General features: G+C 39.7%; 1 protein-coding gene across 1 annotated transcript in view; it reads right to left on the bottom strand.

The window, feature by feature from the left end:
* Positions 1–1,217: 1,217 nt before the first annotated feature.
* Positions 1,218–25,208, bottom strand: part of TWF1 (twinfilin actin binding protein 1) — a 36,845-nt gene continuing 12,854 nt past the window's right edge. Inside the window, exons 3-9 of the mRNA XM_030548918.1 lie at positions 20,784–20,962; positions 19,393–19,488; positions 8,255–8,359; positions 6,215–6,340; positions 5,873–6,023; positions 5,300–5,421; positions 1,218–2,758 (exon numbers count right to left, since the gene is read on the bottom strand). Of these exons, the coding sequence (XP_030404778.1) occupies positions 2,588–2,758; positions 5,300–5,421; positions 5,873–6,023; positions 6,215–6,340; positions 8,255–8,359; positions 19,393–19,488; positions 20,784–20,962 (950 nt within the window). The 3' untranslated portion in view covers positions 1,218–2,587. The remainder of the gene's footprint in view (positions 2,759–5,299; positions 5,422–5,872; positions 6,024–6,214; positions 6,341–8,254; positions 8,360–19,392; positions 19,489–20,783; positions 20,963–25,208) is intronic.

The raw sequence follows: 25,208 nt of genomic DNA, 5'->3' as shown, positions 1-25,208 counted from the left end.
CAGCAAGTTGTATGGATCAGCAGATCACACATGTTCTATTTGACTGAGTCCCAAGATTACGAGAGCTAATTTTATTATTTTCCTTTTAAAGTTACATTTAAAACAAAAACTTAAATTTCATCCCAAGCAATATTTCTAACCCTCAACCAGTGAGTAGTGCAGTGTAGTAATACTACCTACAAATATTCAACTAGACTTGACCATTTCATTACCAAAAACCATAAGACCTAAAATATAAAAGCCTTTAATATTCCCACTTCAAAGTAAAAGTTTAAATGCACAAGTCAACTGAGCCACAAGTACAGGGCTGATAAAATTCCTGACAGAGAAACAGTGAGAAAAACTGTTGAAGAATGTTTCTAAAAAGTTTCTTCTGCGGCAGTGCTTTTTAATCACGAGGGTCTAACTTCACATTTTTTTAAAATGGAGTTGAGAGCACTAAGTAGCTCCTGATTCAGTTATTTTAAATAAACACATAGCAATTTTATAGTGATTTGTTCAATGTACTACACAGACATTATGTTGTTAAGCTAAAACATGAGACATACCTGATAGGTGCAGGGAAGAGAGGGGGAAAAAATCTGTGGGAGAACAAACCTCTTTGCCCTACAAGAGGGCAAAAGAGACAAACGAGGAAGATCAGAGCAGTGAGGGGATGGAAGGAGATTAACTGAGGATCAGAGAAATATATTGAACAGCACTGATACAATATATGCAATTTTTAAAAATAGCTGAAATGTAAATTTTTATTGCAGTATAAAATAGACTTAAAAGTCTCTATCATTGTTTTCAGATTGTTCAGTGCAGTCTTAACAGATTGGGTAACAAAACATTTTTAATAATGGAAATAATCGGAGGAGCTAAAGTAAATGACACCAGGAAGTATTACTGCTAATGCATTATCTCCCCAGAAAATGAGATTAAAATACATCTCCCACGAAGCAAGCACAATTGTGATGTTGCCATCTGTTAATGTACATGCCCAACACCTAAGATGTATTAAGAAATGACCGAAGACCTGCAAACACTTCATATTTAGATCTTTTAAAAAACCTAAGTCCCATTAGTACTGGGATCCTCAAACTGGGGGTCGTGACTCCTCAGGGGATTGTGAGGTTATTACATGGGGGTGGGGGGTCACCAGCTGTCAGCCTCCACCCACAATACTGCTTCTCCTCCAGCATTTATAATAGTGTTAAACATAAAAATGTGTTTTTAATTTATAAGGAGGTTCACAATCAGGCATGCTGTGTGAAAGGGGTCAGCAATGCAAGTTTGAGAACCACTGCATTATTAGGAATATACTTTGACTACTGGATCATTTGTCACATTTAAGCAAATTTTAATTATTTAAGCTCATCCAGAACTTAACTGACATATCTAATACTTGATTTTCTTACTTACTTATTATGAAATGTGTATTTTTGCTATTCCTATTGAACAGATTAGATCTACTTAAAGCAAATTGAGACTCTCCTTTTCTTATTTTAGTAGCTGATTTAGAAAAACAATAAAAGAACTGAAGTGAAAGCTATTAAAGTTCTGCCAGCAGTTTTTTTTTAAACAAGTTGAATGTTCTGAAATTAAACAGCATTTACAAATCCAAGGAAAAAAGCTGCCTTCATAATGTATTTATTATATTGCAGCAGAAACGGCAAATGCATTGGAAAACCATTTGTAATCAATTTGTTTTCTCTCAAGAACTGATTCAATATCATGAAGCCTTTTACTAAGCATAAACAATTTTGCATCAGAGTGTACAGGTAATATAGTTTAACAGAATGATTTAGAAACATTTTAGTATAGTGATTTTAGAGCAGCTCCATAATTGACTGAATGCACTGACTTATGCAAATTTGTAGTGTTTTACTTGATCATACAGTACATAACAGTTTAAGGATGGTATAAAAGTATGAATAATTCTAGTGCTTTCAGTGTCAGATTTCTTTAAATGACAGTTCCACAAAACTAGAAGTTAATTTCAAGCAGCAAAATCTCTGTGTGAAAAATAATCTAGCTATTCCTGAATATTTGCATCAGGTAGACTAGTTTCATTCAGCTTCTCTATTCTGAGACAGATATTACATACAATAAAATGTTTTCCTTCATAATGGCTGCAAGGAAAAAAAAGTATGTCTTTATTTGGAACACTGCTACAGAATTCACTCCTGCAAATCTTTACTCAAAGGAGTACTCTCATTACCTTCAGTGGGCTCCTCGTGTGAGAAAATGTTTGCAAATCTAGCCCCATAGTGACAGTTTACCCAATAGTAAGAACTGACTGCAGATTACATAGAATCAATATTCAGTACAGAGATCAGGAGTTCATTATAAAGTGTATAGCTATTAAATAATTAAAAATAAAGCACTACTAGTTTTGTAATCCTTTTCTAGTTCTGAACTGATTAACAACTCTTCCACACTATATCGACAATATAAACTCTAACATGGCAGAGCCAGATAAGTGCTATGGAAAAACAAGGCTTATTTCTAGCATATATCAGTGTGGAATGATTTCAGTTCATTACTAAAAATTGGAATTTTTCATCTCATTGTAATCTATTATTACCAGTGCAAGTAATAGATTTTAATCAGTGGGCGTTTCAGCATCTGCAGGACCCCTAATTAGTCTTCGGATTCCCCTTTTTCCCGCAGGACCTTTAGGCTTGGCAAAATTTTGTTTGTGTGCATGATGTTTTGGATGAACCTCTTCGTAAAGGAAGTCAGGAGTTAACTCATCACCATTATCTATTTCAATCTGCCAAGGAGAATAAGAGACAGTTAAATGTATTTCATAATTTTGACTAACAACTTGTGAAAGAGTTTATATTTACTGAAGCACTACAACTATATTCAAACAAACATAAGCAAGGAAGTTCAGAGTTCAAGGTGAAATGGTGACCCTTAATTCATTTGTGTATAGCACCCTCTACAAATCTGAACATACTTACATTTGTTTTTGAGTTTGTCAGACCCTTATTGGTATGCAGTTTTTGTGGTTTAGCTTCCCAATTTGTTTTTCAGGAGTTTAACACAAATGTGCAATATGTATCTCATGTTGGAAGAAACTCCTTCAAACCTCATGTTCTATCCCAACCTTTCAGCTTTTAGTAGAAAAACTTAATCATTTTACCTATTAAAAGTGTTTTAAAAATAATATTTGTAAAGGCAACCAATATGCATATTGCTTTCCCTGCACAGAGAATAAAATGGACCTGAATGATCTGCAGCCTAATACAGCCCAACTCAGTGTAACTATTCAGACAAGGAAGAAATTATAATTAATTAAAATCTTTATCTATAAACATGTCAAAACAAAGCCCTGCCTGGAAGAAAACTATTGTTCTCAAGCCAAAATCCACTGGTTTTATTGTATGAATTTACATCTCTGAAAAATTATTTGACCCTGTACCACTGAGCATTTAGAATTTCCTGGTATCCCAACCAGGGCCAGTAATAGATCCATCAGCAACTACTTTGCAGCAAGAAGTCAAATAAGTCTTCAGGAATACTTTTCCTAGTCATTTCAAAAGGTCATTTCATGCCGTTATTTAATTTTAAAGAAAGGGGAGCATATTGACCTATATCTAAGAAATATGTATATACAAAGTTATTTTTGACATAGCTTCAATAGATGAACATTGCAATGAAAGAGAATCTCTAGTTGCTATTAATCCTGCCATGATTTTAATACTGAAATGTGATCCACAGAAACAAAATTTAAAAGCTCTCCCCTATTTGTAGCATCTGCAGTTTAAGAACATGGCCTGATGTACTGCAGTCCTTGAAGAACCCCATTAAATATTATCAGTTCTTGAGTTTAGAAGCAATTATTTCTATATGGTAATACATGACTGGAACTCTTTACAAGAAAAGACATGCACTTATTTACAAATCCTAGTTTGCACTAATTAAGGTGCTTAAAGATAGCAATTAAAGTTACAGGGTCAATGCCTAAAATTAATTGGTTTTGAAAGTGTAATTTTTGTTATCATGAAAGTACAACTTATGAATGTAATTTTTTTTTTTTAAACAAAGCTGCACTCAAACACAAAACAATACTTTAGAGCCTACAAATGGAAGCATGAAGGGGCATGTGAATGTTTAGCATATCTGGCACATAAATATTTTCCAACACCAGCTATAACACTGCCATGCAAACACCTGTTTCACTTTCAGGTGACACTGTAAATAAGAAGTGGGCAGCGCTATCTGTTGTAAATGTAAACAAACTTGTTTGTCTTAGTGACTGGCTGAACAAGTAGTAGGACTGAGTGGACTAGTATGAAGTGAATTGAAATACATTTTCTTTTGTTTATCTTTCTTACAGTACAAATATTTGTAATAAAAATAATATAAAGTGAGCACTGTACACTTTGTATTCTGTGTTGTAACTGAAATCAATATATTTGAAAGTGTAGAAAAACGTTGCAAAATATTTATAATAAATTTAAATTGGTATTCTATTATGGTTTAATAGGGCAATTAAAACTACGATTAATTGCAACTTTTTTTTAAATCTAGTTAATTTGTTTTGTGTTAATTGCATGCATTAACTATGATTAATTGACAGCCCAAAAAATTTTGCCTGACCTCAAACATTGTTAGCCAATGCATACAGGCTACACTCACATATTGATAGGCATTATACACATGGTATATTATATTAAGTGTTGGGTAATCATAAATTGTATTATGCCTTCTCTTGATCGCTTAAGTATTCCACAATACCACGTAAAAGTCAACATTTTGCATAGGCAAATGGGAAAACTGTCAAAGGTAAGATATGTAAATATTCTACCCTGGTAGAGGGTAGGGGAGTGCCTTCATGGCCCAACTAGTTTGGAATGCAGTGTTCGAAACCAAGAGATAAGAGGAGTATACCATGGTACCAATAAAACAAGGTAATTGGGAAAAATTTAGTCCTAAGGGTGACATATATAGTGCTTCTTACTTGTAAACAGGTCTAATATAAACAGAGATAGTTTTGGGGGTGTATTTTGGGATCAAAATTCTGTGTAATGTTGACTGAACACACAGTGAGAACCTGCTTCCCAGAAGGACTGGTGATGTATTAAACTTCCTTTCTGGTACCATATTGTTTTCTTTATAGACAATAAATTGGCTCAGCTTGGTTATTCAGTCTCAAACATTTTTAATATTGACATACAAGTGTAGTCAAAATTAATTGGCTATACATTAACCAACGAAATTCAGCTATACAGAAGATAAAACTCAAGATAAAGGAAATTAATGTTCTTCCCTCACTGCACAGATATGGGACCTCTAATATGCTTACCTTTCTAATTATCTGCATCCACAGTTGTCTTTCTACAATTTCTAACAGTGGGTTCTTGCAGCTAGAATATAGCATCCGTTCTCGAATACTGCACGTATACCCAGGCATAGAGTAGATAAATACTGCAGAATGAAAACGGTGTTAGAACCATTGCCTTTAAATCATGACTTGTGACAGACATTTAATCAAAATATTCTACAAAGTCTGAAGGGGAAGAAATAACAGCACTATGCTTCTTCAGTTACAATGTAAACGTATAAGTGACCAATGAATGGAAAGATATTGGCCAATATTTTCAATTGAACAATGGTTTTGGGTGCCCAACTGGAGACACTCTAAAAAGTGCTTGATTTTCAGAGTGTGCTCAGCACTTTCCAAAAATCAGGCCTTCTTAAGCGGTTTCAAAGTCTAATGCCCAAAGGACATTGAAAATCAGTGGCCACTTTTGAAAGCCTTGACCACTGAAACTACGCAGCAAATTTTATCATTTACATACCAACTTTTCCATCTCAAGATTACTTCTAAGTTATATGAAATGAACAAATGAAATTTCATATATAGGAATTCTCATACCTATGGATTCCAAGTAATCTCCTTCATGGGAATGCTTGTAAAGGAAAAAATGATAGCGTGCAGAATCCTTTGGAATCCTGTTTGGCAAATCCTTAAGTTCAGTATGGAGTGTGTTGGCCAAAACAATAGTTTCATTTTTTATATCAATTTGCTGTTAAACAAACACAAGTTAGAGCAGATACAGAGAGCAGCATAGCCAGAGAACCTGATATGAGAAAACAGATCATTTAGAATCCTATTCTGAATTAAACACTTGCAGTACATGTTCATACATGCACAATTTAAACAACTACTGCATAATTGTATTCTGTAAAATAATTAAATGCAATAGTTTGTACTTGCCAGTTGCACATAGTTGAGCTGTTTATTTTTCAGTTTTTCCAAAGCCTGAATAGCTTCCTTAGCCAAAGGGAATGCTACTCCTTGCAGTGTCTGATGCTTGGTATCTACACCGACTTCCACTTGTACCTGGAATTAATAGAAATCAGTTTAATTATAATCTAAAATCTTCAAAGTATTCACACAGATTTTAGTCTCACAGTAAGTACTATTTCATTCTGCATTCGGTGAGTAACAGATATTTTAAAAAATGATTAAAATGGCTTTGCCTTACTCAACAGATCTGTTCCTTTTTTGTTTATAGAATCACATCTGCTTACTTTTCTTAAAAACAAAAACAAACATCTGTTTTTTTATATCATTCTCCCATAACTCTAAATTCTTGGCAGTGCTAAAATATCAAGAGAATAATTAGTTAAGATGCAATTTCAGAATCTTTAATACTGATGATTATGTATAAACCAGAAAGAAAAACAGCCTGACTTTCATATTCCAGGTGGAATCCTAGTGCTGGCTGGCAGTTAGAAAAAACATATATTTTCTTGTAAACTTAGCAAATTTGATACGGAACTCATCAAAAGCCTACAAATATGGAAACCAATTATATCACTTAGAGTCACTTTTCAGAGAAGAACTATTGTCCACATGTGCAATGTTCATAAAATGAACTTTGTGCTCTGTATTTTATTTTCCAAATCTAACTGATCAGAATTTATCTCAGCAGCTTATTTATATATAGACTGTATCTTCCAAAGCCACACAAGCATTTTTCTGTAGCTGATTTATGTTCATCATCATCACTGAAGTACAACATTAAAAGGGCTAGACTTGAATCGAAATAAACCCAAGATGTTAATATTAAAATCAAAAAGTGAAGTTAATGCAACATTAAAGTTTAAAAATCTAAAATCATACAAAACAGGAAATGAAAAGATTAAGGTATTTGGAGCAATGCTAAATCACACTGCACATATTGTATGTGTTAAAGTATACATTTAAATCCCAGCTAGTAACAGAAAATATGACATTCTTTGTGCTTTGGCTCGGCAAGCCAGTCAGTTGACCAGTCAAGTAATGTCAGTTGACTGCAGTCAAACTGTCAAATATTCCAGCAAGAATGTCCTGATGTAGGCAGCAGCCTCTGTTAGAAAACCTACTTAAAAGTCTTGATCATTCACTACCTGCTAATTTCACCTATTGTGGGAGGGAAAAGGAGAACTAACTGAAAGCTGAGCCTCATGATTGGTTGGTATGGTCAAGTATGTACGTATAGCTTTATTTGTATTTCAGACCATCAATGTACATAGTGGTTTACAGACCACATTAAACAAGTTAAAAGACACCGTTCCCTGCCTTGAAGAGCTTGCAGTCTTAAACTGACTAGACAAACATACAGAAATCAACTCAGAAGGGAGCAGGAAAGGGAATGGAGGCTTAATGGCCATTAAACCTCCTCTCCCGACACAAAGAAAACAGATGGACAACCATTAAACTGCTTAAAGAGTTGGACTGATGCCTACTAAGCATATGTGCATTTAAAAATGACTTTTTATATTTGCTATGTGTTTTATTTCTTGATTCTTTTCTTTTGTAACCGTTCACTCTTGAATAACATTCACATTTAAATGCTAACCTAACATTACCAAAAGAGGTGATATGATTATTCTTTCATTTGTTGTAATTTTCTTTTCATTCTGTTTCATGTTTTTCCAAGCTAACAATTCAATTAGGTTACTTTATTTTTTTTTGTAATTGGGCACAAGTATCTATCTAAGGCTAAGTCTTATTCTCTTTTGTTACTGTGCTAATAAGTTAGTACTTGAAAATACTGGATCATTTTTGACATTATTTGACCAGTCAATTGGCCAATTATTGTTTGGACTGGCCAAATGCCCAACCCTAGTTTGTGTGTCCCTGTCCCACCCTGCAGGCTTTCTGAAAACTTCTGACTGGTTTGCTTCTCTCCTCCTGCAAGCTTCTTCCTACAATAGTTCAGGAATTCTCCACTCATCCCCCCGCCTGTCTTCCCAGACAATGCAGTACCTCATTAATCTTAATTTGCCGAAGTTCCTCTTCTGCTGCAGTCAGAGGGGCAGGGGAGGACTGTGATATCAAGTATTTCTGGTATCCATTCAACGAAACATCATCCTGAAAACACAGAATCAGTATTTGGCATCAATGATTCTTCAGTTAAAGTTTTCTTCGAAGATACTTAATACTCGGAAGGAAGAAAGGGAAAGAACAGTTAATTCACTTTACAGTATCTGTGGTTCTTTGGTATGTTTAGTCTGTGTGGATCCCACTCTAAGTGTGCATTCACCTCATGAGTGAGAGATCAAAATCTTTGAGTCTTTTTGGGCCCTGCCTATCCTCATGGCCCGAGCCATCCCTCAGTTCCTCACTAATCCTGAATCACAACTAGAGAAGACTGAAGAAGCAGATATAGAGTGACTTGTGGGATCCACATGGACAGAACATCTTGAAGAACCACAGTTATTGCTGAGAAGTAACAATTCTTTCTTTGAGTATTTGTCGACATGGAGCCCTCTCTAGGTTAACAGCTAACAGTACCCTGTGTGGAAAATGGAATCAAAAGGTCCTAGCTGTCACTAACTAGGGTTGTAACACTGCCTTCACAAATTTGGCATCTGATCTCAAGTCCAGGTCAAAGGCATGATCACAGAGTCAGAATTTAAGGCCAGAAGGGACTACTAGGTCATGCAGTCCAGTGATTCTCAACCTGCAGCCCAATCAGCACACAGCTGCAGCCCATGTGACATTCTCAGGGCCATACAGACAGTATTGGATGTGGCCCAAAATGGCAAATAGGTTGAGAACCACTGTGGCCTGACCTCCCATATATCAATCACCACACAGCACCCACATACTAAATCCAACAACTGAAATTAACCAAACAATTACAGCCCACAGGAGACTAGACTTTTATGTGCTACAGCCAGAGAATAAGAAGGACTCAGATATACCAGTGCTCGAGGCCCTTGCAATGGCAAGGAAATGATTATGTGAGATGTACACATATAATCCTGACAAGTGACTTGCTCCCACATGAGAAATTTAAACAAACAAAAAAACCCCAACAACCAAGGTTGCTCTCAGTCTGACCTGGGTTAAAATTCCTTCCTCACTCCATATATGGTGATTAGCTAGACCCTGGATATGTGAGGAAGAATGAGCCAGCAAATCACCTGAGAGAGAGAATGCTCGGTGCCACCCAAGAGCTTTGGCCCACCCCATCCAGTGTCCCATCTCCAGTTGTGGACATCCCTGATGCTTCAGAGAAAGGAGATTAAAAAAAAAAAAACACACCACCTTCAAAAATACACATATGGGGAAAAATCCATTCTGGCCTTTATCAAACCAATCCCATCATACAAACTGCACTCATAAATTTGTCCAACTCGCTCTTAAAACTAATTAAGTTGTTTGCCCCACAACTCCTATTGGGAGGCTGTTCCAGAACCTGACCCTTCTGATAGTTCGAAACCTTCTTTTAATTCCAGCCTGATATTGTTCATGGCCAGTTTACATCCCTTTTTTCTTGTACCAACATTATCCTTTAACTTAAATCGCTTTTCAACCCTTCCTGGTATTTACCCCCCTAACGTGTTTATACAGGGCAATCGTATCCTCTCTCCACATTCTTTCTGCAAGACTACACAAGCAATCTCTTCCACTTTTCTCTCATAAAATAGGCCCTCCAGCCCCCGAATCATCCTTATAGATCTTCATTGCAGTTATTCCAGTTTAAATGCATCTTTCTTGACCATGGATGATCAGAACTGTACATAGTATTCCAAATGAGGTCTTCTCAATGCCTTGTACTTCTCTATCTTGCCTCAAGCAGCTTCCTGAGGAAGAGCTCTGTGTGGCTTGAAAGTTTGTCTCTCTCGCCAACCAGATGTTAGTTCAATAAAAGATATTACCTCACCCACCATGTCTCTCTAATATCCTGCAACCTACATGGCTACAACTACACTACCTTCCAGATGTCAGATATGGGAATATTCCCATAAATATGCAAAGGAGGCAGCCTGAGCTCTGGTTGACTGAATTTTGATATTTGGGGGATGAGGTACGCCTGCCATGAGGGAACAGACTGAAATACACTGCATAATAGGGATGTAGCCTTAAAATTATATCCTTTAACTCACTAAAGGGAGAGGGGCCAGGGCTGCTCCAGCTGGCCCAGGGTGCGGTCAGGGCCACTCCTGCCAGTACGCAGACGGTTAAGGTCAGTTAATGGTAAGCCTAACGCTTACCGGTTAATATTTTACATCCCTACTGCATAATCCATTTAAATATCCTCTGAGAAGATAAGGATTGTCCCGAAACAATATTATTTAGTGCGATAAAAGATATGAAGCTTATCTAAAGGGCTTTCTTTGTACTATTTAGGTAACATAGCAGGGCCCTAGCAACATCTATGGTGGGGAGTTTCTTTTCCACTGGAGTGGAATGGGGTTTAAGAATGATTCCCCCAGTTTTCTATCAACTGGATTAAATGGAAACATGGGAACTACTTTGCGAATACATTTAAGATGAAGTCTCAACACCAGCCTTATAATGATTGAATATGCTATGAGGAGGGTTGACCATGAGGGCTTGGAGTTCACAAACTCTTCCAGATTATATAAAGGCTCCCCCAAAAGGCCATCTGGAGAGTAAAAGTGGTGAAGAGAGCAATCACTGAGAGGTCCAAATGGGTTGGGGGGCTCCACGAGACTCACAAGTACAATACGAGATCTCTAAAACAAGAGCACTCCCTGAGTGGAGGGAAAGTTAATTTTACACATTTATTTCTCTCCTCAGAAAGATAATGTAAAGATAACCTTTTAAAAAAAAATCTAGAAATAGTATGATGGAAGAATACTGAGTATGACTGAACCAGAGGCTCAAGGTGGGTGAGATGTTATTTTTTTATTGGACCAGCTTGCGTTGGTACAGTAAACTTTTGAACCAGAGGCTGGCATGCTGAAATTGCTGCAAGGTGTCTCCTGACGAAAGTGATGGAGAATCCAGAGGTTCAGGTACAGAATATAGTCAAAATCTTGGGGATACGGCTCTCTGAAGGGTCACAGCTCTGCAAAGATTGAGAATCATTTCCATTCTGAGGATTGAGTTCCCCTTATGGAGGGCTTCCTGCTCTGTAGTAAGATTTCTCATACCTACATCAAACAATCTCTCAGTAGCACTTAGCCAGCCAACTTCCAGGCTGTTAGAAGTAATGGTTTCAGGTCTGAATGTAGAATTTGGCTGATTTCTGTGATATGTCAAGTCTGCAAATGTATTTTAGGCTGAGTTGCTGAATTAGATCAGTCAGCCAGAACTGTCTGGATGACTAAAAAGCTATTAGGCCTGTCTGATTTTTATCACCACTCTGGGTATGAGAGGAATTGGAGGAAGTGCATACAGGAGACCTTGATTCCTGCTGGTGTGCTGAGACTACTGCCTAACATAGTGAAAAATATTACAGGGATGGCCAAACTAACTGACCCTCTGAGCTTCATACGCCAATCGTCAGAAATTCAAGAGTGGAAGTGTGCCTGCCAGGACTCAAGGCTTCGGCCCATTGGGGGCCCCTCCCCACTGGTCAGAAGCCAGAGGTGATGCACTAGCCCTGTTTGGTCACATGGTACCATCACATCCCAATCCACAGCAAGCTGGGAGCTGCTCCCATGAGATGAGACAGTGACAAATAGCTGGGAGCTGCAGACAGAGCTGCTGCTTTTGCTGCTGTCTCTCCTCATGGAGCTAAAGCAACAGCCCCTTTGTGCAGCTCCCAGTGGTTTGCCACTGCTTTTCCACATGGAGCTAACACCTGGGAGCTGCAGAGAGTGGTGGCTGAGCGTAAGGTGGGGGGCATGACTCAAGCTCTTGGGGGAACCCTTTACATTGTGCCCCCTCCAGTCATTTCTGGCAGAAGCGCCTACGCTCACCATCCCGCCGCAGGGGTGAAGCCCTGAGCTCCACACCCCGAGTCTGGTAGGAGGAGAATGGGGGGGGCCCTCCATGAGCCACACTTTAACTGTAAAAGAGCCATGTGCAGCTCATGAGCCATGGTTTGGCCACCCCTGCAATACTGTCTCATTGTTTTCTTGTACTGCTCCATCTGTCTGTATTCATCTGTTGTCTCTCGTCTTTTAATTAGATTGTCAGCTCTCTGAGGAAGAGAGCATCTTCTTGTTCTATACAGCGCCTAGCACAAGAGGGCCTGATTCATGACTAGGGCTCCTAAGCACTACAGTAATACAATACATCATAATCTTGCCGAGCTCCTGAACTCATGCCCCACCTGGCAGGAAAATACTTGGCACTTTGTGTTCTCTGTGGTGGCATACAGATCCACGATGAGAGCACGAATGAAAGGTGATGAATGAATCTCTTGTTTTTTCACATAATGTGATGGATTAATACAGACTTGTGCAGACATTACACTAAAACGACAAACTCAGTTTTGTTTTGTGAATGCTATTTTGAGTGTAAAACTGTTCTTTACCTTCACCTTGGCTCTGCAGTCTCAATCTTAAACTGAAAACCCCAGGTATCAGAAGAAATTCCTGCACCTAGCAGAGGGCTAGTAATGAAAACTGAGCAAGCGTGGTTAACCTGGATGATCTTCCATTCAAATGAAAGAACCTTAAAACTATGAGCTGCCTACTGCCCAGAAGAACCATGGCTCCCACAAGGGCTAACCAAGCAGTGGATCCCCTGTTAAGGCACTTGAAGTCACTCTGGAGAGTCGTCTGACTAAATCCTTATAAAAGGAGGCTCTCTCTCTGGCCATTTTACAAAGAAAAACCATAAACAGAAACAGGAAGCAAAGCTGTGCAGCAAGACAAGACAAGGAGGCCATGGGACCCTGAAAGGATGGATCAAAACCCAAAAGGCTCTCGAAATGGTGACAAAACTGAGGAAGATTTGTGTGCAGGTTTTTATTATTTTTCCACAGCTCCTGTGCTTTGTCTGTGAGTAAAGCATAACTGGTTTAGAAATTCCTGTGGAAAGTGTGTGTTACTTGCTTTGACTGACACGTAGTCCCCCAAAGGTGAAACAGTAATCCAGGGGGTCCATAGCTTCAGTGGAACTCTTGGAGCATACAAGAGCTGCTGGGGAGACTTTGGGACTGTTTCAGGCATAGTTTGGCATAGTTTCAGGGCCTAGGTAGTTGGACTGCAGTGTCCTCTCTCTCAGGAAGCAGTGTCAGACAGAGGGGACCTGCACCCAGAAGTGCAGAGCCCAATCAGGTACCTGGACTCTGCTCAGAGCCCAGCCAGCCTAAGAGTAGGTGGGATCAAATATTTGGGTCCAGTACAGCAACCTGGTGAGTGGTCACCATGAGAAGCTTCATCCAGGGTTATAACAATTGCAGATGTGTTTCCGTGAGTATCTGTATGGTGGGACTCTTCAAAGCCAAAAGAAAGATTTTGCAGGTTAATCTGACTGCCCAGCATTCTAAGACATATATGTGTAATCTCACCTTCTTTGTATCTGAAGTTGATCCAGGTAGGCATCCAAGTCTGTTCCCGAAGCATCAGTATCTTTGTGGCTGGAGAGGTGGAGAAGAGTACAACTTTGCAGATAGGATGCGAGCTGGAACTACGATATGCATGTCCATCTAATGTCTCATGGGGTGATAAACCAACCTTAGCTAGCCCTGTAAGAGTTGCGGGTGAAGTCTGGATAGCAGCGTCATGTAAGTGAAAATTGACATGATCTAAGAGTTTGAGACTGATCCTCACTGTGGCTGATGGACCTGATGCTGGGGATTACTGTTTTGATAGACTGAAATCTCTCATTTAGGAAGGTACATCCTTGATGATTTGAAGTCTACTAGAGCTCCTATAAACTCTACATAACTGCAATGGGCTGAGAGATGATTTATTGCAATTTATCATTTGGCCTAACACTTTAATTAGATCAAGGACAGAACTTAGGGCTATGGAGACTTCCTAATAGGATCTGTCTTTGATCAGGTAATCATCTAGATATGGGTAGATGTGAACATTCTGTCTCCTCAGATGTGCCATTACCACTGCAAGACACTTTGTGAATTCTCTCAATGCTTTGGAGAGACAGGACCTTGCATTGATAGCACCTGGAATCTACTGTCAATCACAGATACTTCCTGTGGGTCAGATGGATCTCAATACGGAAGTGTGTGTCTTGGAGTTAAAGAGCCACAAACTGGTCATGAGCTTGTAAAGAGAGATGATGGAGGCGAATGTTACCATCCTGAATCTGAGACTATGTAGATATTTGTTGAGTCTTCTCCAGTCACGAATAGGATGAAGAACACCCTCCCCACCAAATAAAGAAATACCAGAAGTAAAAACTTTTCCCTTGAATTCTAGAGGTACCTCTCTTAGATGAAGAACGGAAGCCACTTCCTTCAGTAGTTTTTTTGAGAGAAGAGTCCCTGAAAAGGGATGGAGAAGGGGGATTGAGGCAGAGACTGGAACTGAATGGAGAACCTGCAGAAGACGATTTCTAGTACCTATTTGTTGGTAGTTAACGATAAGAAAAACAGCATCCCAAGGCAGGCCTTGGGGAGGCAGGCTCTGTCCTGGCTGGATTGTGACACTTGACCTTGCACCTCAAACCTACTGCCTAGATAACTGCATGAAGCTGGTGGATACAGATGACCATGGTCTCTGTCATGAAAACCCAGGCTTCTTTCTAGTGGGATAATCATAGAATATTAGGTTGGAAGGGACTTCAGGAGTTCATCTAGTCCAATCCCCTGCTCAAAGCAGGACCAATCCCCAACTAAATCATCCCAGCCAGGGCTTTGTCAAGCCTGATCTTAAAAACCTCTGAGGAAGGAGATTCCACCATCTCCACAGGTAATCCATTCCAGTGCTTCACCACCTCCCTAGTGAAAGTTTTTCCTAATAGCCAACCTAAACCTCCCTCATTGCAACTTGAGACCATTACTCCTTGTTCTGTCATCTGCTACAACTAAGAACAGTCTAGATCAATCCTCTTTGGAACCCCCTTTCAGGTAGTTGAAAGCAGCTATTAAATCCCCCCTCATTCTTCTCTTCTGCAGACTAAATAATCCCAGTTCCCTCAGCCTCTCCTCATAAACCATGTTCTCCAGCCCTCTCAATCAGTAGGCTGTTGTCCATAATAACTGGGTGTTCTCTACCTAGCCTAGCTTTGGAATCTGAAGGGCTTCTGCAATGAGGCAGGGGTATAGATAGTGATCATAAAGTGGCCATGGAATACTTCAGCAAATAAAAATCATCATCTGTGTGGGTGATGAATATGTCTATGCTCTCAAAGGGCAGGTCCTCAATGGTATTCTGCACCTCCTTTTGGATATCTGATGCTTTTAGCCAGGATGTTCTCCTCATTGTGACTGCAATGGCCATGGATTGAGCGGCCATATCCAAAGTATCCATGGCTGCTTGCAGAGATGTTTTTGCTACTAGCAGACCCTCAATTACAGATTGTAATTCCTTTCTGGTATCTTGAGGAAGATGCTTTGTCCCGGGTTAAAAATAAAAAAATCATATTTAGCAAACAGTGCTTGTCATTTGTTATTTGTGATTAGAGAAAGACAGAGGAACAACTCCTTTCTCCCAGAGAGCACTAGCTTCTTAAGATCTTTTTATTTGGGAGTAGACTTCAATGGGCTAGGCTGTTGGACTCTCTTAGACTGCTGTGTACTCGATATAGAGGATGAGATGATGGTGCTGGAGAACTAGTGACTTCTGATAAGTCTGCTGGAACTATTAGAGCTTTGATTGTCAGCGTTGGTACTCAGGGATTTGGTGCAGACACATTGGTAACAGATGTAAGTACTGGGGTTGTTTTGGTGTTACTAGGTACAAAGTAGGAAGTTGATCCTTTGTCACTTGCCTCTGTATTACAAGAGAGCTCTGCATTCAACTTCTGTGGGTAGATTGAAGGCAAATAGTAGTTCTTATGCTCTCAGCTAGGGGAGGCAGACTGGTGATGGGAACCATGTTTGGTCCAGTATCCTGCTCTACCTTTCCTTGGAATCTAAACAGGAGAAGGGGGAGAATATACTAAGGAGTAGCACATGGATGGACACAGCCTGGTTTTGTCTCTATGCCACTGATGATAAGAGGAAAGTAAGATAGTTACAACTGATATGCCCTTTGTGTCCTTACGTTGGGGAGGGCAGCAAGACATGCACAGCCTAGGTGAAACCCAACAAACACTGCTGCTCAAAACTTCCAGTGTCATGCATATGAGGTGTATGCACAGCCATAGTGGGATGCACACCAGCAAACACTTAAAGAAGCTGGGATTTTTACACAAATGTAAATCAGACATGAAACCCAACTAAGAACTTTAAACACACATTAGAACCTTACAGAATAAATATGTTTTGGGATAAAAAGCTAGAAAAGTGAGGATGAGATTGTAAGGGATGCAAATGAAAGAGGGAAGGATAAATGGATGGTTAAAAATGAAAAACACAGGGAAGTGGAGAGAAAAATCAATGGGGATGATGGGAAAGAAGGAAAGGGTGTGACAAAGATAATAGATTAAAAAAAGATGCATTTAGAGAGAGGAGAATGAAAGTAAGATTGCAGAACATAGTAAGCTATAAAGGCATATGCAAATAGAGAAGGAAATATAATGTTAATATATAACAATAAAATAAAGATGATCATCTCTCTCGCTCTTCTACCGCCTCCCCACCCCGTTCTACCTGAAAGAGAGCAGAGAGATTGCTATGCCACCAATGAATTCATTCGCTCCTGGATTCTGCTCTAAACTATTTCTTCCAGGGATCACAAAGAAACCCTTATGAAAAGTGAGCTAGTTGTTGCTTTGTTCTTGTTTTGCCTCTGAAATGAATCAAATTCCCCCAAACAAGAAGGTAAAAAAAGGGTTCTGTTGGAGCATCCGCCAAACCTTCTACAAAGGAAGGTTATCTACTTTGTAACATTTCTTCTCTGAAGATATCTTGCAAAATTCTTAGTCCCAGGCATAGCTCAGTAGAGAGCTCAGCAGAACTCTCCTAGCTCTGAAGGTTTTGGTTTTTTACCCTTAGAGGCAAGGGATAACAAAGTAGGGTGTAAGTGAGAGTCCCCTCAACTGGCTGTCATGCACCAACTCCTACTGAGTATTAAGTATGCTTACACGCCACCTCAGTTCCATTTATTGCATGGGAGATGAAGCACCCAGAAAGAAAAAGCCAGTTCAAGAGGATCAATAGGGGAAAAATAATAAAAGATGTCTCGAAAAAATCAAAGGTGCACAAAGGGGGACACCTCTAAATAGTAATCTCCAAACTCTAAGGGGTAAGTGGATTTGTGAGTGAGAATCCTGCAAGAAGATCTCTTCAGAGAAGTAGATTTACAAGGCAAAATGATTTTCCTTTCACTAAAGATATCATCTGTGCAGGAAGAGCACTCCAACTGCAATACAAGCTCCTATATCTGACAACACAGGGCAAAAAGAAAGCCTTGAAAGGCTTAGGGCTTTGTGGCAGCCTGACAGAGGATCAGAATTCACTGGGCCCAATTGTAGAAGATTTACTGATACTTGGACAGCACTCTCCACTCTAGTACATAAATGCAGGAGTGGAAAATCTGGAGACCTTTATATGGAGAGGCCTGGAATCAAGAGCTTTCACAAAGGCATACCAGAGAGCTCCTATTTATATATCCAGGTACATGATTCCCATCACTGCTGTATCTGAGTGCTTCATGTGAATTTAAAAAAACAAAACAACTCTCTCTTTTCCTTTCTTGCTACCAAAATGAAAGCTGAGACTCTGGAGCACAATCCTTGGGCAAGAAATAATTTAAAATGGAAAGATCCTCCAACTGTTTCTAGAGGTGACTGTTTACCCTTTATAGTAATTAAGCACAAGAAATACACAGCCTCAAAACAAACTGTTTGGAAAAGGAATTTAAAATAAAGTGACACTTAAAACAGAAATGCTATTCTGTACACATTTTATACTGCTGTCCTTTTTCTAAATAAAAGGAAAAAAGATTTATATTTAAATTACTGTAGTAAGAAGAGAGCCTGAAATATACGGCCTTGTATTAGAAGCCTGGACTAAAGTAGTGGTCAAAAAACTTTGCTGATACAAAGCAAAGTCAGGTTTTGAGCAAGAGGCAGTCCCTGCTCACACCATTTGGCAAACATAGGGCTGATATTGCAAAAACACACACTCCTAAGAGATGCGAGGCACAAAGCACTCAAGGAAGCACATTCCAGAAGGGTGGTACCAGAACACCTCAATACCGGTACATTCCCCAAAGATAACAGGAACACACTGACCCATATTAAGGATAAGGTCAGGATGTCAGCATGATGAATAGAGATGTTTTGATTGAACCTACAGGTACAAGGCAATGGGTGGAGCCCTGATACGTCAGAGGGTGATACACAACTTGTATAAAGGTGTATCTCAGAAGGAGTGTTTTTGTCCAGCAGAGGGGGCAGTGGAAAGTCCCACCACTGACTGAGCTGTGTCCATTGTCATGAGCACACACGTCTTAGGGTATGTCTACACTACAGGATAAATTCGAATTAGCTTAAACCGATTTTATAAAACAGATATTATAAAGTCGATTGTGCGCGTCCACACTAGGCACATTAATTCGGTGGTGTGCGTCCACGGTCCGAGGCTAGCGTCGATTTCTGGAGCGGTGCACTGTGGGTAGCTACTGTAAAAGAATGAGGCCAATAATGTCGATTTGCGTCCACGCTAATCCTAAATCGATATAGTAATATCGATTTTAGCATTACTCCTCTCGTTTTGTAGGAGTACAGAAATCGATTTAAAGAGCCCTTTAAATTGATATAAAGAGCAGCGTAGTGTGGACGGGTGCAGCATTAAATCGATTTAACGCTGTTAAAATCGGTTTAACAGCGTAGTGTGGACCAGGCCACAGTATCCTTGTAGAGTCTTTCAGGTGCTATTACCGTGCTTTGTCAACAATAAACCTGGTCGGGAGCCTTTGCTACTAAAACAAGTCTTGTGGTCTTATTGAACAGTTCACTTGAGATCTGCTGTGCCAGCTATCTGCACAGAGCTGGGACAACACACGCATGCAGCTGAACATCTGCCCAAATTATTATTTAAAATGTTTTACTATGCAACTTAGCCCATAGAAGAATATTATTCCTGAAAAACAGCATATATGCTGACATTAAAAAAATACCTTTGTTGTTCCAAATACTTCATCTTTAATGTGACCACCTCCAAATTCTTTCTTCAGAGTTGCCCGTGTTGCTGCATACAACATTTTTTGACGAACCTGTTATGTTGAAAAAGGGTTGCTTTTGATTTTTTAATGTACATGGAAGCTAGTGCATTTGCATGCTAAATTACTGGACTTCTGAAATATTTCATTAAGCAAAATAAAAAAGTTACAAGAAGAATAAGTTACAACTTAAAGCTATAATTAATAATAGGAATACACTCAGTACAATGAGCTTTGGGGTGTGATAATTTGACATGCTATTAAGCAGCTGAAGGGTATGATGAGAGATGTTTTACAACAACCCAATCAAAGAAATTCTGAATTGCAACTGTTACGGTAATTTTTGGAGTACAGGGGACATTTGCAAAAGTTACAAATAACATAGTAACATCTTTCAAAAAAAATCTGTTCTAGATTCTGTTGTTGCTGGTCTGAATATTGATACAAGCAACTGGATTAAAAAAAAGGGAAGGAGAGAGACAAGAGCCTACAAACATCCTATTACCCTGTTTGGTTCAATAATGGATCTGAATAACTATTGCAACCACAGAAGGAATAAAAAATAAATACTGAAGTGGAATGTCCAAGTTGAGATGTACTTAAGAAAAAATTCATTAAAAAAATTGACAGGAGCCTATAAAAGCAGCACTAAGCATAGTCACCTGCCTCACAAACAGAAATAGCTCCATAAATCAGCCCTGTAAATCCAATTTTCCTTCTTGATTAGGATGGAGTTTAAGTAGATTTAAAGGATAATGAATTTTTGAGGAAGACATCTGTATCACAGAAAATATTCAAGTTCTTGTTTATTTTGTGGCTGAATGCTTCTAAAAAGATGGTGTTTCCTTTCATGAATTTAATTAATGAAACAACAAACGTATACTCTTCAGCTAAATAAATCTAATATTTGATAAAATCTTTTATTTCAATACATAATTAGCATTAGGTATGCTGTAATCTTTACCATTCTGGAATTCCTCAGTTACCCAATTTTCTCTTGTCCCCTTTTCTCTTCTGCAACCCAATCCTGAGACAGGCCAATAAGTCTACCTATTTATTCACTGTATTTGTAGAGAAGAAGTCCCCAGAAAATATTTTCTTGCTAAAAACAGCTGGACTCAATATGGAGCCAACAAATACAATTTCTAAATCAGCATGAAATAAATTTCAAGATGCTTGCCCACTTCCTTTCAGAGCTAAGCAGGCCCCCTCCAAAACACTGCCAGCTCCTGCTCTCCTGGGATTTAGACCAGATGGCCAAAATACTACAGATAGTCTGGAAATCTGTAGCTCCTTCAGACTTTTGGACAATGTGATTTTAACAACACAAAGACATTAATATTACTTACATGAGAGTGATCTGGTGACCATGCAATGAAGATCCATTCATATCCTTGAGCATTCTGAGAATCTAATCTGTACAATAAATAACATGGTTGCTTGTCTTCAAGAAGGGGAAGAACAAAGGAATCATAATCCTTTTCCCATGATTCATCAGGCTGCCTAGAGGATCCCACTACAAGCTGTTCTATAAACAAAAACAAAGATTGCAGGTCAGTGAAGTGGTTTGAAACATTAAGCTTTTGCAATTAAATATACTTATGGTTTAATCCTGAAAAGTTATGCCCATGAGAACGGAAAACAATGGCACTTCATGCAGCAATAGGTACACACATGTATAACTGTTTGCATGATCAAGCCCTACATTATTTCAACTCTTAAATACTAAAACATAAGAAAATATCCACCGGTTGGTCTGATTTCATTGTTGGCCTGCAAGGTGTTCAGAGCAAGGACTTGCAAGTAGATGTGGAACGGATTTTCACTTAAAATAAATCCAGTTTGGAGAGAGTAATGTATGTATGTAATTCTATGTAAGTAATAACAACAGATAGAAAGAAAAAGAGCACTATATAAGACTCAAGTTCATGGAAAGCCATGACAATATTATTATTTATTGTGCCTAAAAGCCTCACCTGAGATCAGAGGTGCAATAGACCTGTACATACATGCACAGAGTACGCCTACACTGGAATAAAAGACCCAGCACATAGTTGTGAATGGCCTGGGTCAGCTGATTTGGCTCACAGGGCACAGACTGCAAGGCCAAAAATTGCAGTGTAGAAATTCAGGCTTGGGGCTGGAGTCTGGGCTCCTCCCTCCTCAGAGTCCCAGAGCTTGGGCTCCAGCTCAAGCCTCCACATTGCAATTTTTAGTCCCACAGCCTGAACCTCACGAGCCCAAGTCAACTGACCCAGGCAAGCAATGAGTGTTTAATTGCTGTGAGAGAGAGTCGCTGCACCCAAAGAGCTTATAATCTAAATAGACAAGATAGGTGAAGGATGAAAGAGGAAACAAGCATAGAAGTGACTTGCCCAAGCCAGGTCAGTAGCAGAACTGGGATAACAACCTATGTCTCCTGACTCCCAAGTCCAATACTGTAACTACTAGACCATCTTTCAAAGACTGTAACTTTCACTCCCTCGTCCTCTCGACAGATCTAATTGCTCCGTGATCATATGCAGAATTTTGTTTTAACTAGAGCCATAATTATGGGTGGGTAGGAAGGCAAACAAGACTCCTTTCCATGGCCTGTCTGCCCAAGAAGACCGCAAAAAGGCAGGTGGAGGGGTCCAGTCTGAAAAGGAATGTAACTGGAACTCTGAACCACAGAAACTTTGCAAACTGCCTGCAACAATATCTAGGATGAGAAATACTATTTGTAACCAATTTTTTTTTTAGTAAAACTAGCTTAGTTTGCATGTTTGATTTCCTTTGCTTAGTAATCTGCTTTGTTCTGTTTGTTATCCCTTTTACTACTTAAAATCTGCCTTTTATAGTTAATAAAATTTATTTTATTATTAAACCCAGCTTCTATAATTTCTAACTGGGGGGGCAACAAGTATGCACACCTCTCTCCACATTGAGGGAAGGGGCGAATTTCATAATCTCTCTTTGGGTCTGCACTCCAAGGGACGTGGACATCTGAGTCCCTTAAGCTGAGTCTTCCCAGAGCTGATCTGCAGAAGAGCGTGGACCTGCCTGTGTGTGTGCCACATGGAAGAGCTTATCTCATATCCCTGTTGGAATTTTCTGCACCTCTTAGTCACCATGACTAATATAGGGTTCATTCTGGACCATGTTGATATCACTCCATCAAGCCAAGAAAAGAGGTGTCTGTGACCCTTAGGGCATGCCAGTGTCAGAAGACAAGGGGCTCCCTGGACTCTAGCAGTGGCCTGATCAGCTCAGTGCACACCAACTCGCTGCTGTTATAAGGGCTGTCAAGTAATTAAAAAAAATTACAATTAATTGAACTGCTAAACAATAATAGAATACTACTTATTTAAATATTTTTGGATATTTTCTACATTTTCAAATATATTGATTTCAATCACCACAGAATACAAAGTGTACAGTGCTCACTTTATATTATTTTTGATTAAAAATATTTGCACTATAAAAAACAAAAATAGTATTTTTCAATTAACCTAATACAAGTACTGTAGTGCAATCTCTATCTTGAAAGTTGAACGTGCAAATGCAGAATTATGTACAAAAAAATAACAGCACTCAAAAATAAAGAAAATGTAAAACTTTAGAGCCTGCAACTCCACTCAGTCCTATTTCTTGTTCAGACAATTGCTAAAACAAGTTTGTATACATTTGCAGGAGATAATGCTGCCCTCTTCTTGTTTACATCACCTGAAAGTAAGAATAGGTATTTGCATAGCACTGTTGTAGCCAGCGTCACAAGATATTTACGTGCCAGATGCATTAGTCATATTTCCCTCCATGCTTCAACCACCATTCCAGAGTACATACATTCTTGCCGATGACTGGTTCTGGTCGACAATGATCCAAAGCAGTGCAGACCAACACATTCATTCTCGTTATCTGAGTCAGATGTCATCAGCAGAAGGCTGATTTTCTCTTTTGGTGGTTTAGGTTGTGTAGTTTCTGCATCTGAGTGTTGCTCTTTTAACTCTTCTGAAAGCATGTTCCACATGTTCTCCATCTCAGATTTTGGAAGGCACTTCAGATTCTCAAACCTTGGGTCAATTGCTGTAGCTATCTTCAGAAAAGCTCACATCAGTACCTTCTTTGTTTTTTGTCAAATCTGCAGTGAAAGTGTTCTTAAAATAAAACACCATCCTAGCCACCATGGATGTAGAGGCTCTCTACACGAACATCCCACACACAGATGGAATATAAGCTGTCAGGAACAGTATCCCTGATGATGCCACAGCACAACTGGCTGCTGAGCTCTGTGCCTTTAGCCTCACACACAACTATTTCAAATTTGATGACAATATATATCTCCAGATCAGTGGCACAGCTATGGGCACCCACATGGTCCCACAATATGCCAATATCTTTATGGCCGACCTGGAACAACGCTTCCTCAGCTCTCGTCCACTCATGCCCCTTCTCTACCTACGCTACATTGATGACATCTTCATCATCTGGACCCATGGGAAGGAGTCTCTGGAAAAATTCCACCACGATTTCAACAGCTTCCACCCCATCATCAACCTCAGCCTGGACCAATCTACACGGGAGGTCCACTTCCTAGACACCACAGTGCAAATAAGTGATGGTCACATTACCACCACCCTATACCGAAAACCTACCGACCGCTATGCCTACCTCCATGCCTCCAGCTTCCATCACGGGCACATCACACGATCCATTGTCTACAGCCAAGCACTGAGGTACAACCGCATCTGCTCTAACCCCACAGACAGAGACCAACACCTACAAAATCTCCACCAAGCATTCTCAAAACTATAATACCCGCATGAGGAAATAAGTGAACAGATCAACAGAGCCAGACGTGTGCCCAGAAGCCTCCTACTGCAAGACAAACCCAAGAGAGAAACCAACAGGACTCCACTGGCCATCACATACAGTCCCCAGCTAAAACCTCTCCAACGCATCATCAGGGACCTACAACCCATCCTGGACAATGATCCCACACTTTCACAGGTCTTGGGTGGCAGGCCAGTCCTCGCCCACAGGCAACCTGCCAACCTGAAACATTCTCACCAGTAACTGCACACTGCACCATAGGAACTCTAGCTCAGGAACCAATCCATGCAACAAACCTCGATGCCAGCTCTGCCCACATATCTACACCAGCATCACCATCACAGGAGCTAACCAGATCAGCCACACCATCACCGGTTCATTCACCTGCACGTCCACCAATGTAATATACGCCATCATACGCCAGCAATGCCCCTCAGCTATGTACATCGGCCAAACTGGATAGTCGCTACAGAAAAGGATAAACGGACACAAATCAGATATCAGGAATGGCAATATACAAAAATCTGTAGAACACTTCAACCTCCCTGGCCACACTATAGCAGACCTTAAGGTGGCCATCCTGCAGCAAAAAAATTTCAGGGCCAGACTTCAAAGAGAAACTGCTGAGCTTCAGTTCATCTGCAAATTTGACACCATCAGCTCAGGATTAAACAAAGACTGTGAATGGCTTGCCAATTACAGAACCAGTTTCTCCTCCCTTGGTTTTCACACCTCAACTGCTAGAACAGGGCCTCATCCTCCCTGATTGAACTACCTCATTATCTCTAGCTTGCCTGCATATATATACCTGCCCCTGGAAATTTCCACTACATGCATCTGACAAAGTGGGTATTCACCCATGAAAGCTCATGCTCCAAAACGTCTGTTAGTCTATAAGGTGCCACAGGACACTCTGCTGCTTTAACATGTGCTGAGGTCATCATCTGAGACTGCTATAACAT

Source organism: Gopherus evgoodei, chromosome 1 (assembly GCF_007399415.2).
Source record: "Gopherus evgoodei ecotype Sinaloan lineage chromosome 1, rGopEvg1_v1.p, whole genome shotgun sequence".
In the NCBI taxonomy this organism is placed as follows: Eukaryota; Metazoa; Chordata; order Testudines; family Testudinidae; genus Gopherus; species Gopherus evgoodei.
The sequence above is the reverse complement of the archived record's forward strand: the minus strand, read 5'-3'. Positions and strand labels throughout refer to the sequence as shown.